Consider the following 23410-nt stretch of genomic DNA (forward strand, 5'->3'; position numbering starts at 1 on the left):
GGATCTGGAGAGACTATTCAGTGGTTAACAGAACGTTTTGGCTCTTTCAGAGGACCTGAACTCAGATCCCAGTGCCCACATCAAGTGGTTCACAGCTGTCTATAACTCCAGCTTCAGGGGATATGATCCCCTCTTTTGGTCTCTGAAGGCTCCCATGTACAGGAGGTATGCGAATACACACACACATATACACACACACACTCATAAATTAAACAAAATAGAATAAAAGCAAACATATAAAATAATACACTAAAATAAAAATGAAAACTATTAAAAATTTTATTTTTGATTGATGCACAGTAACTACATATTTATTGGGTATAGTGCAAGATGTCTTGATACATGTATACATTTTGTAATGATCAAATCAAAGTAATTAGAATATTAATTTCCTCAAACATTTATCCCTGAAGTTGAGACAACAGTCAACGTCCTGTTTTCTAACTATTTCGGAGTGCAGGGCACACTTTGGTCCCCTGTAGCTACCCTGCTGCACAGCAGTCTTACGGGGCACCAAAACTTACTTTATCAAACTGCAGCCCATTGCCCAGCGTCGCCCCACCCCCTGCTTCCCGCTCTTTCCAGACTTTCATATCTGTATTCCCACGTTTATAGCAGTGCCGTTCACCAAAGCCAAGATATGGAGTCAGTTTAGGAGCCCATGGAAAGATGGCTGTGCGTTGAAGAGGCAGACAGCAGCAAACCGGTGGGCAGCTCCCTGCCCCAGGGGCTTTCATCCTAGACGCTCTGGGCTCCAGGGCTCTGCTTGCTCTTCAGGGCTCAGAGCCTTGAGGGTGTCAGGACTAACTCCTGCTCAAGGTAAGAGCAAGCGTCTCACCAACTCTGAGCAAAAGCTAGGGCAAGTGTCCAGCCCAAGGGCAGTGTCCCACCAACTCTGCGGGGGTGGGGAGCAGATCTGCGAGTGTACTTGTGTGATCTTCCCATGCAGGGAGGGCGGAAAAGAGACTCTCAGTGTGAGGATCGGCTGCACTGGCTCATCCGGAAGGTGCTTTGAGCTGCGCTCACCCGCCAGATCCTGTAGAAACAGCGGTTGCATTTGAACAAGATTCCCAGGTGAGTACTGGGGCGTCAGTCTCTGGCCTCCCTTCTCCTGCCCGTACCAGCAGCCTTTGGTAGGGGCCGTCGCTTACCAGCAGAGGGCACTACGAGAAGGGGGCTTCTAGACGCGTGACCTGCATCAAAGCTGCCTCCTTTCCTCCTCCCTTCCAGACCGGCCCAGGAAGTATGCTGACTCCAGGTCTCACCTGGACTTTGCCAATAGACAAAAACATTCTCCGCCACCCCTCCATAGCGTGACTGGGCTGCCGGGAAGTGGCAGGCCACGCCTGCCTGCATTCCCCGCCCAAGTCCACTTGTCTGCTGGCCTGGAGACAGGTCTGGTTGGCCTTTCTGTTTCTTAGAGAAGGAATTATTGCTTCTGGGTGCGCTAGCGGCCTCTTGGAACAAACTGATATTAAGGTGGGTACCCCGGTGTGTGTGTGTGTGTGTGTGTGTGTGTGTGTGTGTGTGTGTGTGTGTGTGTGTGGCAGCTGCAAGGGATGGTATGGCTAAGGGGCCCAGGGAAGAGCCAGATCAACTAAGCTAGTCTGTCACCCTGTGAGGACCTTCTGCACAGAGGAGTGAAGAAAGGGCCAGTGCTGGCTGGTGTCAGAAGTGGGTGATTCTATGTTTGGTGAAAACGTATATTCTGCTCATGAGTGCTGACCCTGAACTGTCTGTGGCCTCATTCATTGTCTTGTTGTTTCCCTGGTACTGTGGTTTGAACCTAGAAATGTGGGCCTGCACACAAGTTTCCGTCACTGAGCTACACCCCAGTCCTCTTTTACTCTTTATTTTTGTTACTTAGTTTGTTTGTTTGTTTGTTTGAGACACGGTTTCACTATGTAGCCCAGGCTGGCCTGGAGCTCACTACCAGGCTGTCCTCCAACTCACAGGGATCTGCCTGCCTCTGCCTCCTAAGTGCTGAGATAAAGGTGTGCCCCTTATGCCGGATTCTTACTTTTTAAGACAGACTCTTACTGCATTGCCCAGGATGGCCTTGAACTCTCTCTAAGCTCAGGACAACTTTGAATTTGTGACCCCCTCCTGCAGCCTCCTGAGTAGCTGGAATTACTGGCTAGTGCTGCCAAGCCCAGCTCAGGCCAGTACTTTTTATGTCTCAGAACTCTATCAGGTGTTCTAGCGAGAATCAGGGAGGAGGAGAGGGTTGAGCATCTACAGGATATGAACAGATCTTTGCAGTGAGATTCTGGGTCTTCGTTCATAGGGCAGGTGATGATAGGTATTCTAATGCCCCTTGTTTTTAGGAAACGTTACCCAGAATGCTCTGGGCTGGAGAATTGGGTTCTGAGGAGTCGGAAGTTAGAGAACATGGTGAATTGGTAGGGCTGCAAGCTGGTCCTTCAACTTTGGCTCCATTCCCTTCTTGGGATGGGGGGAGGTGGAGAGGTGGCGATGGGGTGAAGGCTGAGGGAGTCTGGAAGAGTGGTCTGCTGGCCTCAGGCTTGAGCTGCAGGGAGTTGAGCAGCTTCAGGCCAGAGAGATCAGCAGGCTCCCTTGAGGCCCAGGGGAAGAGTGGTCTGCTGGCCTCAGGCTTGAGCTGCAGGGAGTTGAGCAGCTTCAGGCCAGAGAGATCAGCAGGCTCCCTTGAGGCCCAGGGTGCTGTGGGACAGGCTCCCTTGAGGCCCAGGGTGCTGTGGGAGTGTTATATGCTAACTTTCCAGGTGGGGCAGCTGGGCAAGGGGACCTGGTCCAATGGGGAGGAGGGGATTTGGACTCTGATCTTTAGTGGGCCCCAAGAAAGCTGTTGTTATAGAAACAGAGAGGTTCCTCTCATTCCATTCTCTTTTATCAGCCATCTGGGCTGCTGGAGCCTAGGTGGGCAGGGCATAAATGTCATCACTTGCCCTGGGAACCCAGAGATGCCTTTATTCCTTTTCAGCCCCTCCTGTCCACCTTTTCTCCTCCTATTTTCTCTCCTTGTTCTCACTTGCTTATTTTTATTTTGTGTACAGTGTTTTGCCTGCATGTAGGATGTGCACCATGATCATGTGGTGCCCACAGTGGCCAGAAGAGGGACTCAGTCACTTGGGACTGGAGTTACAGATGGTTGTGAACCCCCACGGGGGTGCTGGGAATCAAAGCCAGGTCTTCTGAAAGCCAGTGTTCTTAGCTGCCAAGCCATCCCTAGCCCCTTTCTTCTCCCTCCTCCCCATACTCCCCCCCCCCGTCCTTTTCTTTGAGACAGTCTCATTGTATGTCCTCAAACTCAGTCTTCCTGCCTCAGTCTCCCAAGTGCTGTTGTCAAGGAGCAGAACCATCTTTCTTTGTGTTTGCTCCTTCTCCATCCGATGCCATTGTCTCTAGAAGTGGGACTGCAGAGACCTGGGAGCAAAGGAGCGGTGGGGCAAGCTCGAACTAGTCACTCCCGTGCATCTCCAGTTCCTACTCACTGCTCCTCCCTCCATCCCCGCAGCAGGCAGAAAGAGTTCAGCTTCCTTACCCGTGTGTTGTAATACGAGCGTGGGGCTGCATCCCCGGCACCCGGCTGCCTGCGTGGCTAGCTTATGCCCCGAAATAATTACACGGAAACTGTATTCTTTTAAACACTGCTTGGCCCATTAGTTATAACCTCTTATTGGCTAGCTCTTACATATTGATCTAACCCATTTCTAATATCTGTGTAGCCCCACAAGGTGTGGCTTACCAGGGAAGACCTTAACCTGCATCTGTGTCGGATGGGAGAATCATGGCGACTGCCTGACTTGGCTTCTTTCTCCCAGAATTCTGTTCTGTCTACTCCGCCTACCTAATTTTCTGTCCTATCAGGCCAAGCAGTTTTCTTTATTAGTTAGCCAATGAAAGCAACACAAAACAGAAGACTCCCACATCACCTGTGAAGCGAAGACACATGGGCGTACAACACAAGCCAAGCCACTTCTATCAGTTTTTAATAGTTGTGGTGCTATTAATAGTGAAAGGGAATGAGGAGGCTTACTAGGGAGCTTGCTTCCTTCCCAGCTGCCTGATTCACCTGTGGCCTTGCAGGTGGCCTGGCTAAAGAAGGTTGAGGCTGTGGCCTCAAGGTTGTGTTTCAAGATAAAGTGAGCAATGTCCCATCTCCTCTGCACATCTTCAGTGAGGATGCAGGGGAAACAGGCCCCTCCCAGATCTCCAATGGTGATGGTGCAGAGGAGCGTCTTCCTGGCTGTCAGGGGCTGGAAAGGGAGTGAAGTCTTTGTAGGTCTTTGGCTGCAGGTGACTGGCGAAGAGGAGGGGATTCTGGGAGCCTTTCCAGTTAGTGAAGGACTCATGAGTTACAGAAGCCTCCTTGGAGGAGGACATCACGCCTCAAGGAATCCAGCTGCCAAATGGAGGAATGGCCTTCCCCCGGCAGCTCCTCCAGGGCTGAACAAGACATCTTTGGCCCCTTTGGAGCCTTTCGTGGTGCTCATGGGACAGCATATGAGGAGGAGCTTTTCAGGCTAGACTGGCAGCAGGGAGGTTGGGAGCCAATCAAGGGCTGGGGCATACCCAGGGATGAGGAGCCAAAGCCAGAATGTGCAGGGAATGGGAGCCCAGTCCCACCAGAGTGTGTGGGTGTTAGGAATCAGCAGGGCTCAAGGAGGAAGTAGAAAGGGATGGGAGCAGATCCAGGGAAAGCTGACATGTATGCTGGAGGTTGCTAGAAAGTTCTAAGTTCCCGGGGCCCCCACTGCCAGGCCCTCAGTAAGCATGTGCTTTTGGCCTCACTCATTTCATTCTCTCTTTAAGGCCCCGCTTAGTTTTCTTCTTCATCCTTTTCTCTTTTTGCTTCCACTTGTAACTTCTGCTGATCATGCTGTACTGTATATGCCCGGGAGCTACCTTCTGACCTTTATGGCAGGTGGAGGGGCATAAATAAACACATTTGGATAGTGCTGCATCATCTACAGGTGCTTCCCACATGACCTCATGCCATCCTCTTTAAGAAAGTGCAAAGCCATAGGACTCAACAAATCCCCTAAAGCCCCCAAGGACTGGAGAGATGGCTTGATTGTCAGTGTGCTTCCTGTGTGCAAATGAGAACTGAGTTGGATCCTTGGAACGCAAGTAAAAATGTAGGCATAGTGGCTTGCATTAGTAATCTTGGCGCTGGGGAGGCAGAGCTAGGTGGATGCCTGGGTTCTTCCATCCAAGCCTCTTCTGTGAGCTCCCAGTCCTAGTGAGAGACCCTGTCCCAAAAAATCAAAGAAAGAAACAAAGCAAAGCAAAACAAAACAGCCCAAGTGAAACCAACCAACCAGCCAACCCACCAAACAAACAAAAAACAAGGTGGGGGCTGGAGAGGTGACTCAGTGGTTAAGAACACTTGCTGCTCTTCCAGAAGATGGGTGTTTGATTCCTAGCACCCATGTCAGGTAGCTTGCAACTGCCTTTAACTCTAGCTCCAGGGGAATCTGATGTCTCTGGCTTCTGTGGGCACATACCTACACACACGTATGTACACGTACATGCACACACACACATGCACACACATCCTGAAGAATGATATCCAAGGCTGACATCTGACTTCCACAGACATGTATATACACAATTTCAAAGTTTGTGCAAAGAACATGCTTGCTGTGAAAAATCCAAACCATAAAGAGACTTCCAGAATTCATTCCTGTATTCTCCAGCTGTTGTGATTTTCTGTGGTGATCAATAGAACGGGTTGGGAGTATATTCTCCCAGACTTTCGCTAAGACATGAGTCGTCATGGAACAATGTGAACTATGGCAACGCCCAGCTGCCCTAAGGGTAAAGTACTCAGGGAATAGGGTATGAAAGTTCACTAATGAGTTCATACCCATTGCCTGACAACATACTATTTTGAATGTGTTGGATTAAATACAAATATTATTATTACTTTAAAATATTTATTTTGGTATTCCCATGTGTATGTATGTGAATGTCTGTGTGAGTGTATGCCTGTATGTGGGTTCCACAGAGGTCAGAAGAGGGTGCTGGATCCCATGGAGCAGGAGTTACAGGCAGTTGTGAGCTTCCCAACATGGATGCTGGGGTCTGAATCTCAGATCTCTGCAAGAGTAGTAGATGCTTTTAACCACTGAGCTATCCATCTTTCCAGCCCCTATTATCACTTTGTAATGTGACCAATAAAATATGTCAAGTTACATATTGGCTTGTGTTTTTATGATGTACACTATTGAAGATACCTCTCTATAGTTTACATTCTCTATCTCCTCTCCCCACCCTCTCCCCATGTTACTCCGGCTCAAACCCAGGGCCTTGTGCATGCAGAGCGCTCTGCCCTCAGCCTATACATGTTTATATCAATCAGATTGGAGCTTACTTTTTTCCCTTACAGATTTTTCTTAAAAATGAGTGCTCATAAATAAAGATGGATTTTGAGAGAATATGTCACCCAAGCTGGCTTCCAATGCAGCCTCCCGATTGCTAGGATTATAGGCATGTATCTCTACTGGCTCAAAAGTAGATATTTGGGTGGGTAAGGACAATATGATAATTGTAATAGGTACAGTGACTGATATGACCTTGAACTCATGTTCTCTAACTCAGAATATACATTCTCTATGCCCAGGATTTACTTTGCTGACCTAGATTGTGGAGAACTGTGGGAAGCTCTTTCTTTGGGGACAGTTTGTAGCTCAGGCTGGCCTTGAACTTCAAATCTTACTGCCTCACAAGGGCTGGAATTATAGATCTGTACCACCATGCCTAGCTCAGGAAGGCTGCTGAATGTGTGTGTGTACCTACATGGGGGAGAGGGATAAGGGGGGGAGCATTCCTGTAGGGGAGTGAAGCTTTGGCCTCCACAAATTAGAGACTTAGTACAGCTCTACTGACTCTACTCACTTTCCCCGCAGGCCCTTGGCCTTGGCTGGTGCAGGGGTGTAGGCGTGACCAGGCAGATGAGCCCCCAGGACAGTTCTGTGTACCCTTTCGAGTTCCTTTTGTTGGTGGGGATACCTGTGGCCAGCGCTTTCCTTCTGCTTCAGTGCCTTCGCTGGCACTGTTCTCTGTGGCTGCCAAAAGACTGCAGGAATCCAGATGACCAAGAGGAGACTGTGTTCCCACCCACTTCATTACCAGAATATGAGCCCCCAAGGCAGTGCCCACCCCCAACACTACCGGAGATGGCTGCATTCTATCAGGAGCTCCACACGCCCACTCGGGGCCAGACCATCACCCGGAAGCTGATGCATAAGCTACTGGTGTATTCTGCTCGAGAGGTGGACCACCGTGGTGGATGTCTGATGCTGCAGGACACAGGCATTTCTCTGCTCATCCCGCCAGGTAACGACTCCCAGCATCCTTCTTGGCAGAGATCTTCAGGCAGCAAGGTAGGGTACCCCATCTGAGCTCCACCCACAGATAACTTTGGATTTGGAAAACTGTATTTATAGTTTAGCCTTTTTGATTCCAAAGATAGATTCTCCAAAGATAAGTCTCCACATATCTTTCGGGACAGCTTCCCCGCAGGTGGAAATAAAATGCCTTGCTCTAAAGACAGTCTGCGGCGACAAGTCTCCAAACAAAGGAAGGCTGTGTGTGGTGTGGAAAGTTATACATGTCCCCATCCGAGTGGCTGTGGCAATGGAAGGAAATGGTGACTCTAAGTCAGCTCACAGTGGACTTCCTCATTCACACAGCCTCTCAGTGTTCCGCTGGGTGCCCTGCCCTCTCTGCCTGGCCTCGCCTGTTGGACTCACCTCAGCCCTTTGTCCCTCCAGGTGCTGTGGCAGTGGGTCGCCAGGAGAGGGTGTCCTTGGTTCTGGTGTGGGACCTGACGGATGCCCCATCATTGTCTCACAGACAGGGGCTAGTGAGTCCTGTGGTGGCATGTGGCCCTCATGGAGCCTCCTTCTTGAAGCCTTGCACCCTCACATTCAAGCACTGTGCCCAGGAGCCCAGTCAGGCCTGTGCCTACACCAGCAATACTTCCTTGCTGGATGCCAAGAACTGGAGGCGTCTGGGTCAGCCGGGGGCTTATACCTCCCGGGATGAGTGCCGTATCCTGCTCTCTCACTTCAGGTAAGTCTTGTTCGTTGGCCTGTCCCCCCCCCCTCCCTCTCTCTCTGCCTATCTGGAGGCACCTGATTCAACCCATCCCTCTGTCTAGTAGGCACATCCAACCCACAGTCCATACGGCCCAAATGGCTGTGAACAAGTTCCAACACAGAATTGTAGGCTTGCCTAAAACACCGAGATTTTTTTTTTGAAATTTAATTGTATGGTTCTTGAGTGTGACTGTGGATGACATCATTGTGCCTTGGTGTCAAAAGGTTGGACACAGCCAGCCTGGTCTACAAGAGCTAGTTTTGGGACGGGCGCCAAAGCTACAGAGAAACCCTGTCTCGAAAAACCAAAAAAAAAAAAAGGTTGGACACACCTGTAGTGAGTTTGTCCCATCTCCGCACCTGTCCTTCATAGCTGCCTCCCTCTGCCCCTGACCCACTTCAGGACCACCCCCAAACGGAAGGGCAGGCTGCTCCTTTCAAGCTCACATCATGCCTGATCTCCATCTCTTGGGTCTGAGGTCCTCTGCTGCCCAGTTTCCTTGGCACCCTCCACCCCCAGAGGACCATGTGCAGGACCCCCTTCAGATTGTGGCTCCCCGTGATTAATTTGTCTCTGCTGCAGATAATACACACTGGCTTGCCTCCCCAGGAGGTGGCAGTCACTGTATTAGTCTCGCTGCTGTGACAAACACCTGACCAAAGCAAACTCAGGAAGGCTACTTGGGCCCACATTCCAAGGGTACAGGTCAACCATGGAGGCAGGGGCTTGGACGTCTGGTCATGCTGCTTCTTCAGCCAAGCGTTAGAGAAAGGGGTGGCTGTTGCTGATTCATTTGGTTTTCACTCAGTTCACGAACCCCATCCTGTCTGTCAGGGTGGGTCTTCCCCCATCAATAATTCAGGTGAGAAATTCCCTCACTGACGTGCCCAGACTTGTGTCTGCAGTGCTTCTAGACCCTGTCAAGTTGACTAGTCTCACCATCACAGCCACCGTGGCCCACTCGCTTCTCGACTCTTTAAGCCACTCCATCTCTCACCTGGTCCTCCTTCTACACCTACTTGGAGTGCTCCCTCACCTGCTCAGAGATCCCTTAGGTGTCAGGAGCATGGTGGTAGGCATCTTGGGATCCCGGCCTTCCTGGTGCTTATGCGTGGGCGTCCGCCACCATCTCCCTCCTCAGCCTCTACACCTGCGTTCTGGAGGCGCCCCTGGGTCAGACAGCCCGCAAGTGGCTGCAGCTGGCAGTGTTCTGTTCCCCACTGGCGCCCGGGCAGACCCACCTGCAGTTGCGTGTCTACTTCCTGAACAATACTCCCTGCGCCCTGCAGTGGGCTATCACCAATGAGCAGCCCCACGGTGGACGCATGCGTGGACCCTGCCAGCTCTTTGACTTCACTGGGGCCAGAGCAGACCAGTGTCTGAAGCTCAAGTACATCTCTGAGGGTGAGGGGGCCCGAGGGGTGGGGGTGGAAAGCTCCGTGGGAGGGCGGTTCGGGGCTTCCTTCTAGTCTTCCAGGAAATGATTTCCTGGATTTGGTTCCCGCAGCCCTGAGAGGCTGCCCTGGCTTTGTTCACATTCCTGTCTCCCACTCGGTCCTCGCCAGCCATCCTGGACTAGAAGGATGCGAGGCGGGAGGCTGGAAGCGAGAGGAACCTCGGATTGGGAATTATGTTCTGAGTTTCCCTGCCTGCTGGAATCCTCTGTATAGTTCTGGACAGGAGCATCTCTGGGGCATACAACTGCTTTAAGAGGTGGGGTAGAGAATGGGAGGATGAAGGAAGACTAAAGGGCCGCGCGTGTGTGTGTGAGTGCGTGCGCGTGCATGTGTGTGTGTGTGTGTGTGTGTTTAGTATAGAGACACAGGCATAGGAACAAGGCCAGTTTGAGGTACCCACTCAAGCTCTTGGATTTCCATTGACTTGAGACCCTTCTGCCCCTTGCCATCCTGATGCCCCTCCACAACCTCCTTAAAGACTTGTGGAAGGCCTTGTCCTCGAAGGCCGTTGCTTCTGTCCTCTCCCCAGGTTGGGAAAACGTGGATGACAGCAGTAGCCAGCTGGTTCCCCACCTTCATATCTGGCACGGAAAGTGCCCCTTCCGTTCTTTCTGCTTCCGGAGAAAGGCAGGTACGCCAGGAGCCCTTCTCACTTCCTGCTTGTCCCTCCCAGCCGCCCTGTTCTACAGCTCCACTTTCTGCTCTTACCCATCTTGCTTCTTTTTGTAGCCAATGAGAATGAAGACTGCTCGGCAGTAACCAATGAGATCATTGTCACCATGCACACCTTCCAGGATGTGAGTTCTGTAGGACCTGTGGAAGGTCTGGGCAAGGGAGAAGGGTCCAGCAGGCAGTGAATAGGGACCTAATTACAAAACAAAGTAGCTGAAGAGTGCATTTGCCATAGAGCTATCATGCCAGATCTTTAAGGGATGTAGATCAGCTGGCCCCTACTGACCCTCCATCCTTGAGCACTTTTTATGGATGGATGGATGCATTAGAATATTAAAAGATTCAAATCCTACATTAGCTCTTTCTCCCAGCTCAGGACAGCTAGGGGATCTGGAGGACCTGGCCTCGTCCAAGGTCCCCATCTGTCTTCAATGGGCATAACTAGAAACTGGTACTTGAGCGGTGGAAAGGGGGTTAGCTATCTCCCCACTCCCCACGGCAGCAGAGAAGAGACAGGCATGTCAGGTCTGAGAGTCTTTGGAAAACCCAAAGTAGCATCTTGCAAGATGGGGGCAGACACCACACATTGTCATTTAGGGAGGACAGTTGGAGGTCAGTCTCTCTGTTAGTGGGTGGTGTCCTTGTCTTGCTCATGCCTTCTGGCAGCTTAGGATGCACCCCGTGCAGTTTTTATTGTTCTCAGGGGCAAATCTAAGTCTGACTGAGGAGCTCCTGAAGTTTGGAGTCAGAGGGTCCAGGGTGCTGTGGGAGGGGGAAGGATCGGGGAGTGGAGGCTGTATATTATGGTGACAAGGCTGTGGCAGGTTGAAGGAAAGTCATGAGGAATGTAGTGGGGCCCCTTGAGGGAGGAGTTTCTCATGACCCCTGAGTGTGTTCCCTGTCCCTGTTGGTGATTCAGGGCTTGGAATCCAAGTACATGGAAATCCTCAGGTTCCAGGCCTCAGAGGAAGAGTCCTGGGCGGCACCACCTCCTGTCTCTCAGCCTCCCCCATGCAATAGGTGAGGTGAAGGTGGCCTGACTGTTGTCTGGGGGTGTTTGGCAGTCCTGCCTCAGCATCCCCAGAAGGTAATGGAATGGAGAACGTCAGGGTCCCATTGTGTGTGTGTGTGTGTGCACGCGTGTGTGCATTCATGTGTGTGTTCATGTATGTAGGTGTGTGAAAACACGTGTGGGCATGCACAAGGAAGCCAGTGGTGAACCTTAGGTGTTATTCCCCAGAATTCATAATCTTGTTTTTAAGATAAAGTCTCTCACTGGGACTTGGAGCTCTTGACCACCAAGCTCCAGGGATCTGCCTGTCTCCCTCTCTCCCATGCTCAGGTCACGAGTACATGCCACCAGACTTTTTATGTGGGTGCTGGTTGTTGGACTCAAGACCTCGTGATTGTGTGGAAGCAGATTGAACTGTCTCCCCAGCCTTTGGTCTCTGAGCCTTCCTTTCGCAAACACCCTGTTCCCCGCTGCAGGCTGCCCCCGGAGCTCTTTGAGCAGCTGCAGATGCTGTTGGAGCCCAGCAGTGTCACTGGGAATGACTGGCGTAGACTGGCCTCCCACATGGGACTCTGTGGCATGAAAATCCGGTGAGCAACCAGGGAGGTCAAAGGGGGGCTAGGCTGGGGCGACTTCAGCACATTCTGGGAACTGGACCACAGACAAGGAGGTGACTTGAAAGTTAGTGAATCTTCCCACCCGAGTCCCTTTGGAAGGACAACTGTGTCTGCCGATTCTATATCCTCAGACTTCAGAGTAACTGTTATCAGCCCACTCAGCTCTGTAAACCAGTCACCTGCTTTCCCTATGCTTCCCAAGAAATTGGGAAACAGCAATTGATAAAAATAGATTTACTTCCAAACTGGGGAAAGAAAGACTCTAATTACTTACAACTGTCTAACAATTTAGTCAGGAGGCAAAGGCCAGAAGACCCTCCTCTCTCTCAGGGACTGAGGGAGTGACTTGTCCCCAGTGTCTCAGTCCTCTATACGGGAGACAGCTTTGTTCTAATTATTGTTAAAGTTCAGGACGGAAGAAAGTGGGAGCAGGCATTAAGATTCCAGTTTTTGTAAGAGAGCCTCAGGGGTTGCTGGGATGCTGGTGTGAGAGTCCCCGCCCCATCTGTGTGTCTAAGCTTGGCCAAGTCATTGTTCCAGTTCATTCCTTGGGTAGGCATAGAGTGGAAGCTTTTGTATGTTCTCTGTGGAAGTCAGCCTCAAGTTCACACTCCTGTGTGTCTGCTATATGGATTTTAGTTTTACAGTTGAAGAGAAGGGCACCAGTGCCTCAGTAGAATTTAGAATACCCCACTCTCTCCCCAGGATGCCAAACCCATCCGTTCAGCCTGAGGTCAGTTAGTTATATGACGTCTGTCTCATGGTAGGCGTGCAATAAATATTTCACAAGAAATGATACAAGTCACTGATGCTAGTGAGCGCTCGCCACACTGTGGCCCAAGGCATGGAAAAGCAGATTACAGGATGATGTGTGTACAACACGGAGCTGGAAGCCTGCCTCTTGTTAACACAGGCAGTGTTAGCAGGCACAGTGGCGATGCGGCTGGGGCCCCTGCCAAGAAGCTCACAAAGGGATGGGTAGAAGAACAATTATGTGCAGGTCCCAGAGCCCAGGCTTGAAGGCAGTGGTCAGGGATGGGCGAGCTAGAGCTAGACCCTGGAGGCAGAACAGATTGAGGCAATTGTTGGGTGCCTGTCTATGGGCCATCAAGCTTTGAGACACAGTGTGAAATATGTTTTCACCTCCTAGGAGCACAAATGATCTACAGCAAGGGCCTTGAGAACCCGAGAACAACAGCAAGCTTCCCTTGTGCCCTCTGTGTGTGATCACTATTGCGGAACACTGAAGAGACACACACACACAGTTGAAGCAGGAATAGCTGGGTCTGGCCAGAGGGCTGCAGAATGGAGAGTCAGAAAAGATATCAGAGAGGGGACCATGGAGAGTCAGTCACTCTAGCTGTGAGGAGCAGCTGAGGTGCAGGGGACCAGACTATGCAAAGTGGCGTAGGCATGGGCCAGGAGACAGGAGGCTTAGGATGGAAGGGGGCAAGGACAGGTCGGAGAAGCAGGGCATTGCTGGGTGGTGGAGGAGTGAGGCAGTCAGGAGTTAGAGATTGTAAGAGAGATTCTAGAAGGTTCCCAAACAATGATGGGCCGTCACAGGAAACTATGCATGAGACACAATACAAAGTCCTATGTGCATTTAAAGCGAGAATTTTTCCATTTTGTTTTTTAACATGCGTGATTCCCAAGCATGAAATTTGTAGATAATATCTGTCTCAGTTTGACTTTTCCATTGCTGTGATAAAACACCATGGCCAAGATGATCTTGAGAAGGAAAGGGTTTATTTGCTTATTCATGACATTCCATCATGAAGGGAAGTCAAGGCAGGAACTGAAGACAGGAACCTGGGGGCAGGAACTGATGCAGAAGGCATGGAGGGATGTTCCTCACTGCCTTTCTCCCCATGGTTTTCCCAAGCCTGCTTTATTGTACCATCTAGAACCATCTGTCTGGGGGTAGCATCACCCATAGTGAGCCATCTATCTCATATCAATCATCATCTCATATCAATCATTAATCAGGTAAATGCCCCCAAAGATTTGCCTATGAGCAATCTGATGGGGGCATTTTCTCAGTTGGAGTTTCCTCTTCCAGATGACTGTAGTTTGTGTCCAGTTAACAGCAAGCTAACTAGGACAACGTTGTCACAATGCCAAGAAGTTGGCAAACTCAGATGCTGTCTCATGCAGGATTTCAGCTTAGTAAGAGGAACCTGAGGCTCAAGAGGAGTGGAACCCAGGGGAGTGAGCGGTGCAGGGTGGGCCTCATACTGCTCCTTCGTTTCCCTGCTTTCTTCTCACTGTTCCCTGTCCCTCTGAGATAGGTTCTTGTCCTGCCAACGCAGTCCCGCAGCGGCCATCCTGGAGCTGTTCGAGGAACAGAATGGAAGCCTGCAGGAGCTTCACTACCTCATGACCGCCATGGAACGCTTGGACTGCGCCTCCGCCATCCAGAACTACCTGAAGCGAACCCCCCGGGGCAGCCCTGCCACGATGCACGGAGGCACTTGGGAGAACCGTGGCCTGCAGCTGGATGAGAAACTCTAAGCATAGCCTGAGGGGCCTCGTGGGGTACTGCAACAGGCCGGGTCATGCCTGTGAGTTCAGGGTCATTGGCACAGCCCCGGGTGGACTGAGCTAGACTGCCTTGCCATCAGTCCTGCATCAGGACCACTCTCTATCCTGTTGGCCAACTTTGTCTTGAGTGCAGGTTCCCTCCTGGTCAGTAGAGGGCGCAGGAGTCTGGGAGATGGCCATAGCCTAGTCAGCTTCCAAAATGCTGCTTTATTTTCTCGTGGCCGGCCAGGTGGCCCTGCAAGCACACTGAGATGGAGACTGCTCAGTCCACAAGTATTCACGGAGCACTGAGTCTCAGCACCAAGCAGGAATCATGGGGGAATGTCGGCTTCTTTGATCTTGTTCTGGAGTCTGTTCTGCCGAATTGATGTGCACGTACTGTCAGCTGAGTGCAACATTCTAGAAGTGCCTTCCTGCGGTTAGGGAATGCAGTGGGTGTGGAGCTGTGCTTAGCTTTGAGTTGAGAAGGGAGGGCGCTGAGGTGGGCCGGAGCAAAGAATAGTCTCCAGAGAGGATCATGGGAGAGGCCTTTGGGTGGGGCTTGGAGAATAGGGTGGGTGCCCAGAGCACCAAGAGTGAGTGTGTTGGGCCGCCTTGAGGAGCTCACCTGAGGGGCGTGAGGAGGTTGGCAGCGGGTTCAAGGGCAGATCTAGAGAAGGGCAGTCGTACCTACTGGCCTCATGCTCCTGTCCCTTCACGCCTTCCCATAAAAGTCGTTCTCTGCCACTGTCTCTCTCACCACACACACACACACACACACACACACACACACGCACGCATACACACACACACGCACGCACACACGAAGCTGAGAAGCATTCAGGGTGCACATTCTTTCACAGCCCAGGTCTTTTCACCTCCAGCTGAGTGTGTTAAGCCTCTGGCTCCTTTTCCTACAGTTGCCCCTTTTAGGGTCCTGTCCTTCTTTGGCTCAGGGCTTCACACTGCTTCGTCTCTCTCTAGTTATGGACGCCCCCCCCATCATTGTGTGCTTTTTTTTATTAAAACAAATCCCCTGTCACTACCTCAGAACTACTGAAAGAGACTCAACTATTCAGGGAGTGAATGAGCACAGATTTCCCTCCAGATCAAAGTCTCCTTTAAGGCCAGCAAGTAAAGACTGGAGATTAAAGGCCACTCTGCCCAGTCAACAGTTCTGGTTATTAAAACTCTTGCTTCCCAATAGTTCTGTTAATTTGTCCAAAGACAGATGATCTCTCTGGAAAGCCCCAACAGTTCACTTCCACATTTAAGTAAAATTTGGTACTTTTTAATGGTGAGCAATATTAGTAAATATATAAAAGTGCCTTTCTTCTTAACTAAGTTTTGCCAAGACTGATAACTTTGCACATAGGTATGACTTTTAATACAATTTTAAAATTTCCATTATATTCTGTGTAGATATGTGTATGTGTGAATGCAGGTGTCAGCGGGGGGCAGAAGAAGCCATTGGCTCCCCCGGAGCTGGAGGTTGTGAGCCATCTGGCCAGGGGGCTGGGAACTGAACTGTGGTCCTGACCACTGAGCTGTCTCTCCAGGCTTCAGTGACTTTGGATGGTAACAGTGTATGGATGAGTATTCTGCAGTGTTTCTGGGACGAAAGCAGACCAGTACCAGGCAGCTCAGTTCTCCTTCTTGGAGCAAACCTTAGGATTTGGGCCCTTCCGGTCCCTCCCTGTTCTTTAAGCCTCACTTGTCACCTTCTGCCCTTCTCTCCCTTCTCTCCACGCCACTGCTGATCTGTCCGAGTCAGTGCCTTGGCTCAGAATTGGCCAGCAAAGGGCATTTCCCCCTCCATCCCCCGCAGCTTCTTCTCTGCAGGCCAATCAAAGGCATCCTTGGAGTCCTTTCTGGAACAATTGATTTTATATAGCAAACAGAAGCCACAGGGGTTACAGGAGAGGGGGATTGTGGGAGTTCTGATTCCCATCACGGGAGAGAAGCTTTCTGGCGCGTGCTAAGGTTTGCTAGAGGGACAGGAGTGATGATATATATAGGATATATTGATATATATGCTTATATATCATATATATCACATATATATTTTAAAATGGTGCTTATTAGATCTTATAGGATATGAGCTGAAAAGTCCAACATGGTTGTCTTCACACCAAAGAGACTGAGAACCTGGCAGCTGTTTAGTCCGTATGGCTGGGTTCCTTAGCAATCCCAGTTTGTGCCAAAGGTCTAGAGGATTCCTGGAGAATCACTAAGTCTTCTGTCCAGCATTGGAAGCCTAAAGGGAGGAACAGGGAACTGGGGTTTGATAGCGGTAAAGAGTTGCTACTGCCACTGCCATGGGGTTGAGAAACTTGCCAGCCAGAGTGAAGGCAAACAGGCAAAAGGCCAAGCTTTTTCTCTCGGTCTTTCCTTTTATCTGTCACCGGAAGGTACTCCCCAGGCCCCCACATGTAGGGTGGATCTTTCCCACTCCAAATAAGAAAATCAAAGCTAACCTTACCTCACAGGCATGCACAACAGCTTGCATTTGAGCTGATTCCAGATCCAGGCAAGCTGACAACCAAGATTAGTCCACAGGCTGCCTAGGCCAGCTTCTCAGAATGAGTTTCCAGGGCAGACAAAAGGATGCTTGGACGTCCCAGGACAGGTGCAGGCTACATTGTTCCCACCTGACTAGTATATATTTCTAGTAACTAAAGTCAAGAGAGGGGGAATGGTAGTGGGTGCCAGAAGACCTAATGCTAACTTTTGGGATGACCAGAATGGGGCCTTTCCACCCTCATAGCCAAGCAAGAGTAGAAGAGGCCTACCAAGGACCTTTGAGTCCACAGTCTGGACCGAGATGTCACGCAGTGACCCTGTCACAGGGAGCTATTTCCCTCTTGTGCATCGACTTCACTAGAAATGCTTGGTGGCCACATGAGGCTTCTCTTCCAACCCTTCCCTTGATAGGTCACCTGTCTGGTTCCGAGAAACAAATTCATGACTGCTCTCCTGAGTGTCACAGAGGCCTTGTCTTGTCTTGCTCCCATGGGCAAGGGTCTGGGGGTAGACAGGGGGGATCACAGGGTGGGGTGGAGTCGGCGCCTCCAGGGCTCACAGGTAAGACTGTCTCAGTACTTACTCAGAGCGCGGGTGATAGCACTGAGGTCCAGATATTTGTTATCCAGTTGAAATATAGCGAGAGCCACATGCACGCATTCACATTTCCTAAGAGTCGCTTCAAAACTGTAGAAAGAGGGAAGCTGAGATGGCTCAGAGGCTCTTGCTGCCCAAGCCTGACAACCTGAGCTCATACCTAGGACTCACCTGGAGGAAGGATGGGACAGATTCCTGCAGGTTGTCTCCTGTCCTCCATACACACACTGTGAGACAAGTGAGACTCCCTTCCCCTGGAAATAAATGTAATAAAAATTTTAATGTAAAAAGAGGCATGTGACATCAATTTGGATAATATATTTTGTTAAATCTAATATATCCAGGTTATCATTTCCACATACAACCATTCAAAAAAATTAATGGTGTATTTAAATTCTTTCGAAGTTTACTATTTTAATCAATTAATTTGTGTGTGTGTGTGTGTGTGCGCGCGCGCGCTTGTGTGTGTACGAGAGAGAGAGAGAGAGAGAGAGAGAGAGAGAGAGAGAGAGAGAGAGAGAGCGCGCAGGTGTGTGTGGGATAAATGAACAACTTTTGGGACTTGGTTCTCGCCTTTTGTGGAGGGTTCTGGGGCTTGACCTCAGGCCATCAGCCTTATGCAGCGAGCTCTCTATTTACTTCGCCTCCTCGCTGGCCCTAATTTATTGTCATTGCTGCTGTGTGCTTTTTGTGTGTGATGGGCGCACACATATGTGGAACCCAGAAGGCAGCCTTGTGAGACTCTTTTTGCCGACCTTTATGTGAGCTCCAGGCCCTGTGCTCAGGTCTCTGTGCTTTGGAGAGAAGAACCTCTCTCCGCCTACTAAGCCGACTCTCACCGGCCCATGGGCACATTTCAAATTATTTTTCATTTTAAATGCCTGGCACCTGGGATGCATTCCGCAGTTACAGCACATTCTACCTGTATACCACTGTAGTTTCTATCCGCGATGTCTCTGCAGAGCCCACGTATTACGGGCTTCGTCCCCAGTGTGTCTTGTGCTGCTGAGAGGGAGGTAATGGAGCCTTGGGGAGATGGAGCCTACTTTCGGGAGTTAAGTGTTTGGAGAGGACTCATGATAAGATTTATCATCTTCTTCCTTGCCACTCTCTTTGCTTTCCAGTCACCATGAGGTGCCCTCCCACCTGCTCCCGCCATGATGCTCTGTGTTGCTGCCAAAGCCACCTCACCAGGCTTATTGGCCATGGCTAGGACGTTTGAAACTGTGAGCCTTCGTTCCTTCTTTCCTTCCTTCCTTCCTTCCTTCCTTCCTTCCTTCCTTCCTTCCTTCCTTCCTTCCTTCCTTCCTTCTCAAGAATTTTGGCATAGTGACAGAAAACAGCCAGTGTTTGTTAACTAGTCATTTGAAATATTGGAGATGTATTTAGCTCTCATAAAATTTATAGCTGAACAAAGTACACTCACATAATACAACAAATAGACTGCAAGTTTTAAAAAAATTCTTACAAAATAGAATTCGAAATTTTTCTTAAATTTAAATTTACGGAAACAAGATAAAATGAAAATTTATCTCTTCAGTTGTGCTAGTTACATCCCAAAGGCTAAGTAGCTCTATGTATAGATAGTGGGCACTGCTACTCTCTAGGACAGACTGGATTATAGATTCAGCAGAGTAAAACTTTATAGTGTGCTCGAACATCCTTCCATCCATCCATACATACATACATACATACATACATACATTCATCCTTACATCCATGCATCCATATCTGACCATCCACCCGCCCACATACCCATATATGCCCATCCATGCATATCCATCTATTCAACCATCCATATCCATCCACTTCCATTCATTCATCCACTTATACATCTTAACATTTGCTGAGTATCTACCTTATGCTAAGCCCTGCATGGGTTATGGTGATAAAAAGTCAATGAGGAAGAGTGCCCTGTTTTCCTAGAGTCTCAGGGATGGTGGGAGTCGGAGGGAAGGCACTTTTCTTGCATGCTTCCTGCATTAAACTCAAGAATAAAATGGAGAAGACTAGTAAGTACCTAGCAAAAGCTGCAGGAGACTAGAGAAATAGCATAGTTGGTAACGTGCTTGCCTTGCAAATATGATGACTGGGGTTGATCCTCAGAGCCCAAATTTTAAAAAGCTGGGCATAGTGGTACATGCTTGGGTGGTCCATGCACTGGGGGGTGGGTAAAGGAGGACCCCTGGGGTTTGCTGGCCTACCAGCCTAGCTGCTTGGCAAATCCCAGGCTAGCAAGAGAACTTTTCTAAACAAACAAACATGCTAGACAGCATCTTAGGAGTGACATCCAAAGTTGTTCTCTGGCCTCCCCACATACAGAGACATACACAAAGGTCACCAGTTGTTGAGGGAGCTGCGGGCCTGCTTTTCGTCCCACTCGGCTCCCGCACGGCTAGCTTTACACCAGAAATAACAACACACAAACTGTATTCATTTAAACACTGCTTGGCCCATTATATCTAGCCTCTTCTTGGCTAACTCTTGTGCCTGGACTAGCCCATTTCTAATAATGTGTGTAGCACCCCAAGGTGCACTTACCGGGAAGATTCTAGTCTATGTCCATTCTGGGTTGGAGCTGCATTGCGTCTGCCCTGGAGAGGGGAGCATGGCATTTGAACTCACTTCCTCTTCCTCCCAGCATTCTGTTCTATTTATTCCACCCACCTATGATCTAACCTATGAGGCCCAAGCAGTTTCTTTATTTTTTAACCAATGACCTTCCTCCATCAACCAGTGTTGGTGAATTAAATTTACCCTCTCTTCCAACATCACATACCTTGTACCTTCTTGTGTTTCAGAGACTGAGAACATAAACTACACTTCTTAGACATTCTGGCAACCAACTGAACTCAGACAGGACTGATTCACAGTTAAATTCTCTCTCTTTCCCTCCCTCCCTCCCTTTCTCTCTCTCCCGGTGTGTGTATGTGGGGGGGCACAGCGGGGAGGGTGGAGCAGGACATGAAACACTTATTTGGAGGAGTTTAATATTTGACTTACATGTATTCTTTCAGCTCTTCCTGATGTTTGTGAACTATGGAGGCTCCACAATATATTGTTTATACTTTAACTAATCAGAGATGGATTATATAGTCTACAGCGAAGGCCCCTGTGCAGTGTACCATCAATCTTTCCCTGTTCAGGCCATCCTTTAGCCTGCATCACCCTGTTTCCTTCTGGCAGATAAAGTCTCAATGGGTCTGTGAGATCATGAAAAAGTATGAAGAGAAAGAGTAGTGAACAATAGAGGAAGACTAGAAGACAAGAAAGGAAACAGTCATCTTGGCTGGGAGGTGGCTCAGCAGTTAAGAGCACTTGCTGTCCTTTCATAGGATCCAAATTTGGTTCTTAGCACCCACATCAAATGGCTCACAACTTCTTGTAACCCCAGCTCCAAGAGAACCTGAGTGTCTCTTCTATCTTCTGTGAGCACTGAACTCAAGTGATATATACTCAACACAGACACACCCACATACACATAAAACACAAGACAAACCTTTGAAAACCATGATAATCCTCTATTATCTAAGGGATTTCACACTGTAGCCCAGGTTTGCCTCAGACTTTAGCACATCTCTTGCCCCAGTCTCCTGATTGCTGGAGTTACAGGTATAATATCCAGAATGCTTTCTAATGAGCTATATTGCCTTTTAATTTTTAAAATTTAATTTATGTGTATGGGCGTTTTGCCTGCATTGTGTGTCTGTGCACCATGTGTATTTATGCCTAAGGAGCCAGAAGAAGGTATCAGATCCCCTAGAGTTATAGATGGCTGTAGGCACCATTATGGGTCTGGGAGCAGAACTCAGGTCCTCTGGAAGAGCATCCAGTGCTCGTAACCATTGAGCCGTATCTGTAGCCTGCTATTTATCTCTTAACAAGCCTTACACATGTGTTTATTCATTTTCTTAGTATCTATCAGAGCGCTTAGTTTGTGCTTAGCATCATGGTGGGCTTTCTTTTATTTTCTTATCCGCAGGTGATCTTTATCGTGCTGGTTTTAATCTCATCTACACTAGTTTCTTATCAGTAGAGATGGTACAGCTTCTGGCAAAATGACATCATCAACAACAACAACAAAAAAACCTAACATAAATCTTAGTTGGTTATAGAGACATTATCTCAAGGACAGGAATATTAGTAGTCAGCCCGCAGGTGAGACCAGGAAAGATAGTATCAGAGAGGGCGAGTGATGCTGGGAAGCTGTGGAGTGCGAAGATGGGATTTTAAACAAGTCCTTAGTGGGATAGAGTGGAGACAGAGTGGACCTCCCGGCGCTGGGAATCTCGGGTAAGTGAGCATAAGCCTGTATCTAGGCCATCTAGGTGTGGTGACGCACACCTCTGAGCCTACCCCTCAGGATGCAGACCTGGTCTTAAGACATAAAAACGAAAGTGCACAAGAGAGAAGGTGGCATTGGTTGTCACAGCTGTCTTGTTGCCTGCTGGCTTTGGGGTCCCCAAAGTCAGGCTGCGGTCACTCTGGCTGAAGAGACCATCTGGTGTCGTCTGGATCTGAAGTGTTCTGCAAGAGAATCCTGTGTAGAAGTCTTGTTTCTCTCAAAGTGGTATTCGGAGGTAGGGCTGCTGGGAATTGATTGTATCGTGAGGGCTCTGACCTCATCAATGGAGTTGTAGTTTGACGACATAATCGGGAGGTAGTGAAAGTTAGGAGTTGGGGCTCGCTAGAGGAAGTATGTCACTGGGACATGCCCTGGACAAATGTGCCTTGTCATGGTCCCTTTGTGTCTCTCTCTGCCTCCTGTTCCCCATGAGCCATGTCACTCTACCAGTTGATCCCATTGAGATGCCCTGCCTCAGCATGCATGGGTCTAGAAGAAACAGAACTAAGGCCTCTGAAACCAGGAGTCAAAATAAGTTCTGCCTCCCTTGAAGGTATGCTTAGTGGGACTGTCAACCTGGCAGGACCCCCAGGTGTCTGCATTTGCTGTTGAAGCTACCTAGCCAGGGACATTATGTGTCAGTTGTCTGGACAGACTAACCAGGATGATTGGTGGCCTGCGTGGTAGCTCTTGAGAGCAATGGAAATGGGGCTGCAGAGATGGCTAAGAGTGTGTGCTACTCATGCAGAGGACCTGAGTTCGGTTCCCAGGATCCATATCAGGTGCCTCATAAGCAGCTGTAAGTCCAGCTCCAGGGGACCCTGAAGCCCTCTTCAGAGGCACTGCACTCGTGTGTGCACACATGCACACACAGATCCACACATAGACACAGAGATAAAACTAAAAATATAACAATGGAGGCTTTTCCAGAGCCTGCAGGGTGGTTGTTGTTGTTGCGGTGGTGGTGGTGGTGGCAGTGGCGGCGGTGGCAGTGGTGGGATCCTAAGCCTGGACCCCAGGTGTTTAATGAACCCTGACACACTCTCTCTTTGTTTACATTCTCTAGAATTAGCTTCTCTTGCATGGAAACAAGAACTGTGCATTGATGCCCTGTAACTTTACACATAAGCCACGAAATAGCCCAGGTTCTACCTCAGCTATTGTCTTGTTCTGTTGCTGTTATAAAGTAGCTGACAGAAGCAACTTAAAGGAGAAAGGGTTTATTTGGCTCACAGTTCAAGGTGCAGACCACCATGGTGGGGAAGACACAGAAGCAGGAGCTTGAGTTCCATAGTCAGGAAGCAGACAGCGAAGGATGCTGCTGCCCAGCTTCCTCTCTCCATCTCTACAGGTCAGGATCCGGTCACAGGGGACGGTCTTCCCACTTCTTCACTACATCACCATAGCCGGGCTTACCCTCCCCAGGAATGCCCAGCGGCCGTCTACCACAGGATTCTAGATTCTGTCAAACTGATGGATAACAGTGGCCATCACAGTTGCCTTCCAAGTTAGTGGCCAGCATTACCATCTCTCACCATCTTTATGGTCAGGAGTTAGGATGCTGCTCTTGGCAGAA

General features: G+C 49.5%; 1 protein-coding gene across 1 annotated transcript; it reads left to right on the plus strand.

Moving 5' to 3' along the window:
* The first annotated feature begins 1329 nt into the window (after positions 1-1329).
* Unc5cl (unc-5 family C-terminal like) lies at positions 1330-17859 on the plus strand. Its single transcript, XM_075980949.1, has 9 exons — positions 1330-1479; positions 6894-7323; positions 7761-8061; positions 9230-9492; positions 10075-10176; positions 10275-10342; positions 11137-11237; positions 11706-11819; positions 14138-17859. Exons 2-9 carry the CDS (start codon positions 6939-6941, stop codon positions 14358-14360), a joined length of 1557 nt encoding a protein of 518 aa, XP_075837064.1. The 5' UTR covers positions 1330-1479; positions 6894-6938; the 3' UTR covers positions 14361-17859.
* The last annotated feature ends 5551 nt before the right edge of the window (positions 17860-23410 follow it).

The sequence above is a fragment of the Microtus pennsylvanicus genome, chromosome 7 (assembly GCF_037038515.1).
Source record: "Microtus pennsylvanicus isolate mMicPen1 chromosome 7, mMicPen1.hap1, whole genome shotgun sequence".
Classification (NCBI taxonomy): domain Eukaryota; kingdom Metazoa; phylum Chordata; class Mammalia; order Rodentia; family Cricetidae; genus Microtus; species Microtus pennsylvanicus.

Bases quoted from the DNA above. Each gene is read 5' to 3' on its own strand.
- Unc5cl (XM_075980949.1), top strand. From the start codon at position 6,939: ATGAGCCCCCAGGACAGTTCTGTGTACCCTTTCGAGTTCCTTTTGTTG. The intron at 8,062-9,229 runs GTAAGTCTTGTT...CTCCCTCCTCAG, and splicing joins ATCCTGCTCTCTCACTTCAG to CCTCTACACCTGCGTTCTGG. The intron at 10,343-11,136 runs GTGAGTTCTGTA...TTGGTGATTCAG, and splicing joins CCATGCACACCTTCCAGGAT to GGCTTGGAATCCAAGTACAT.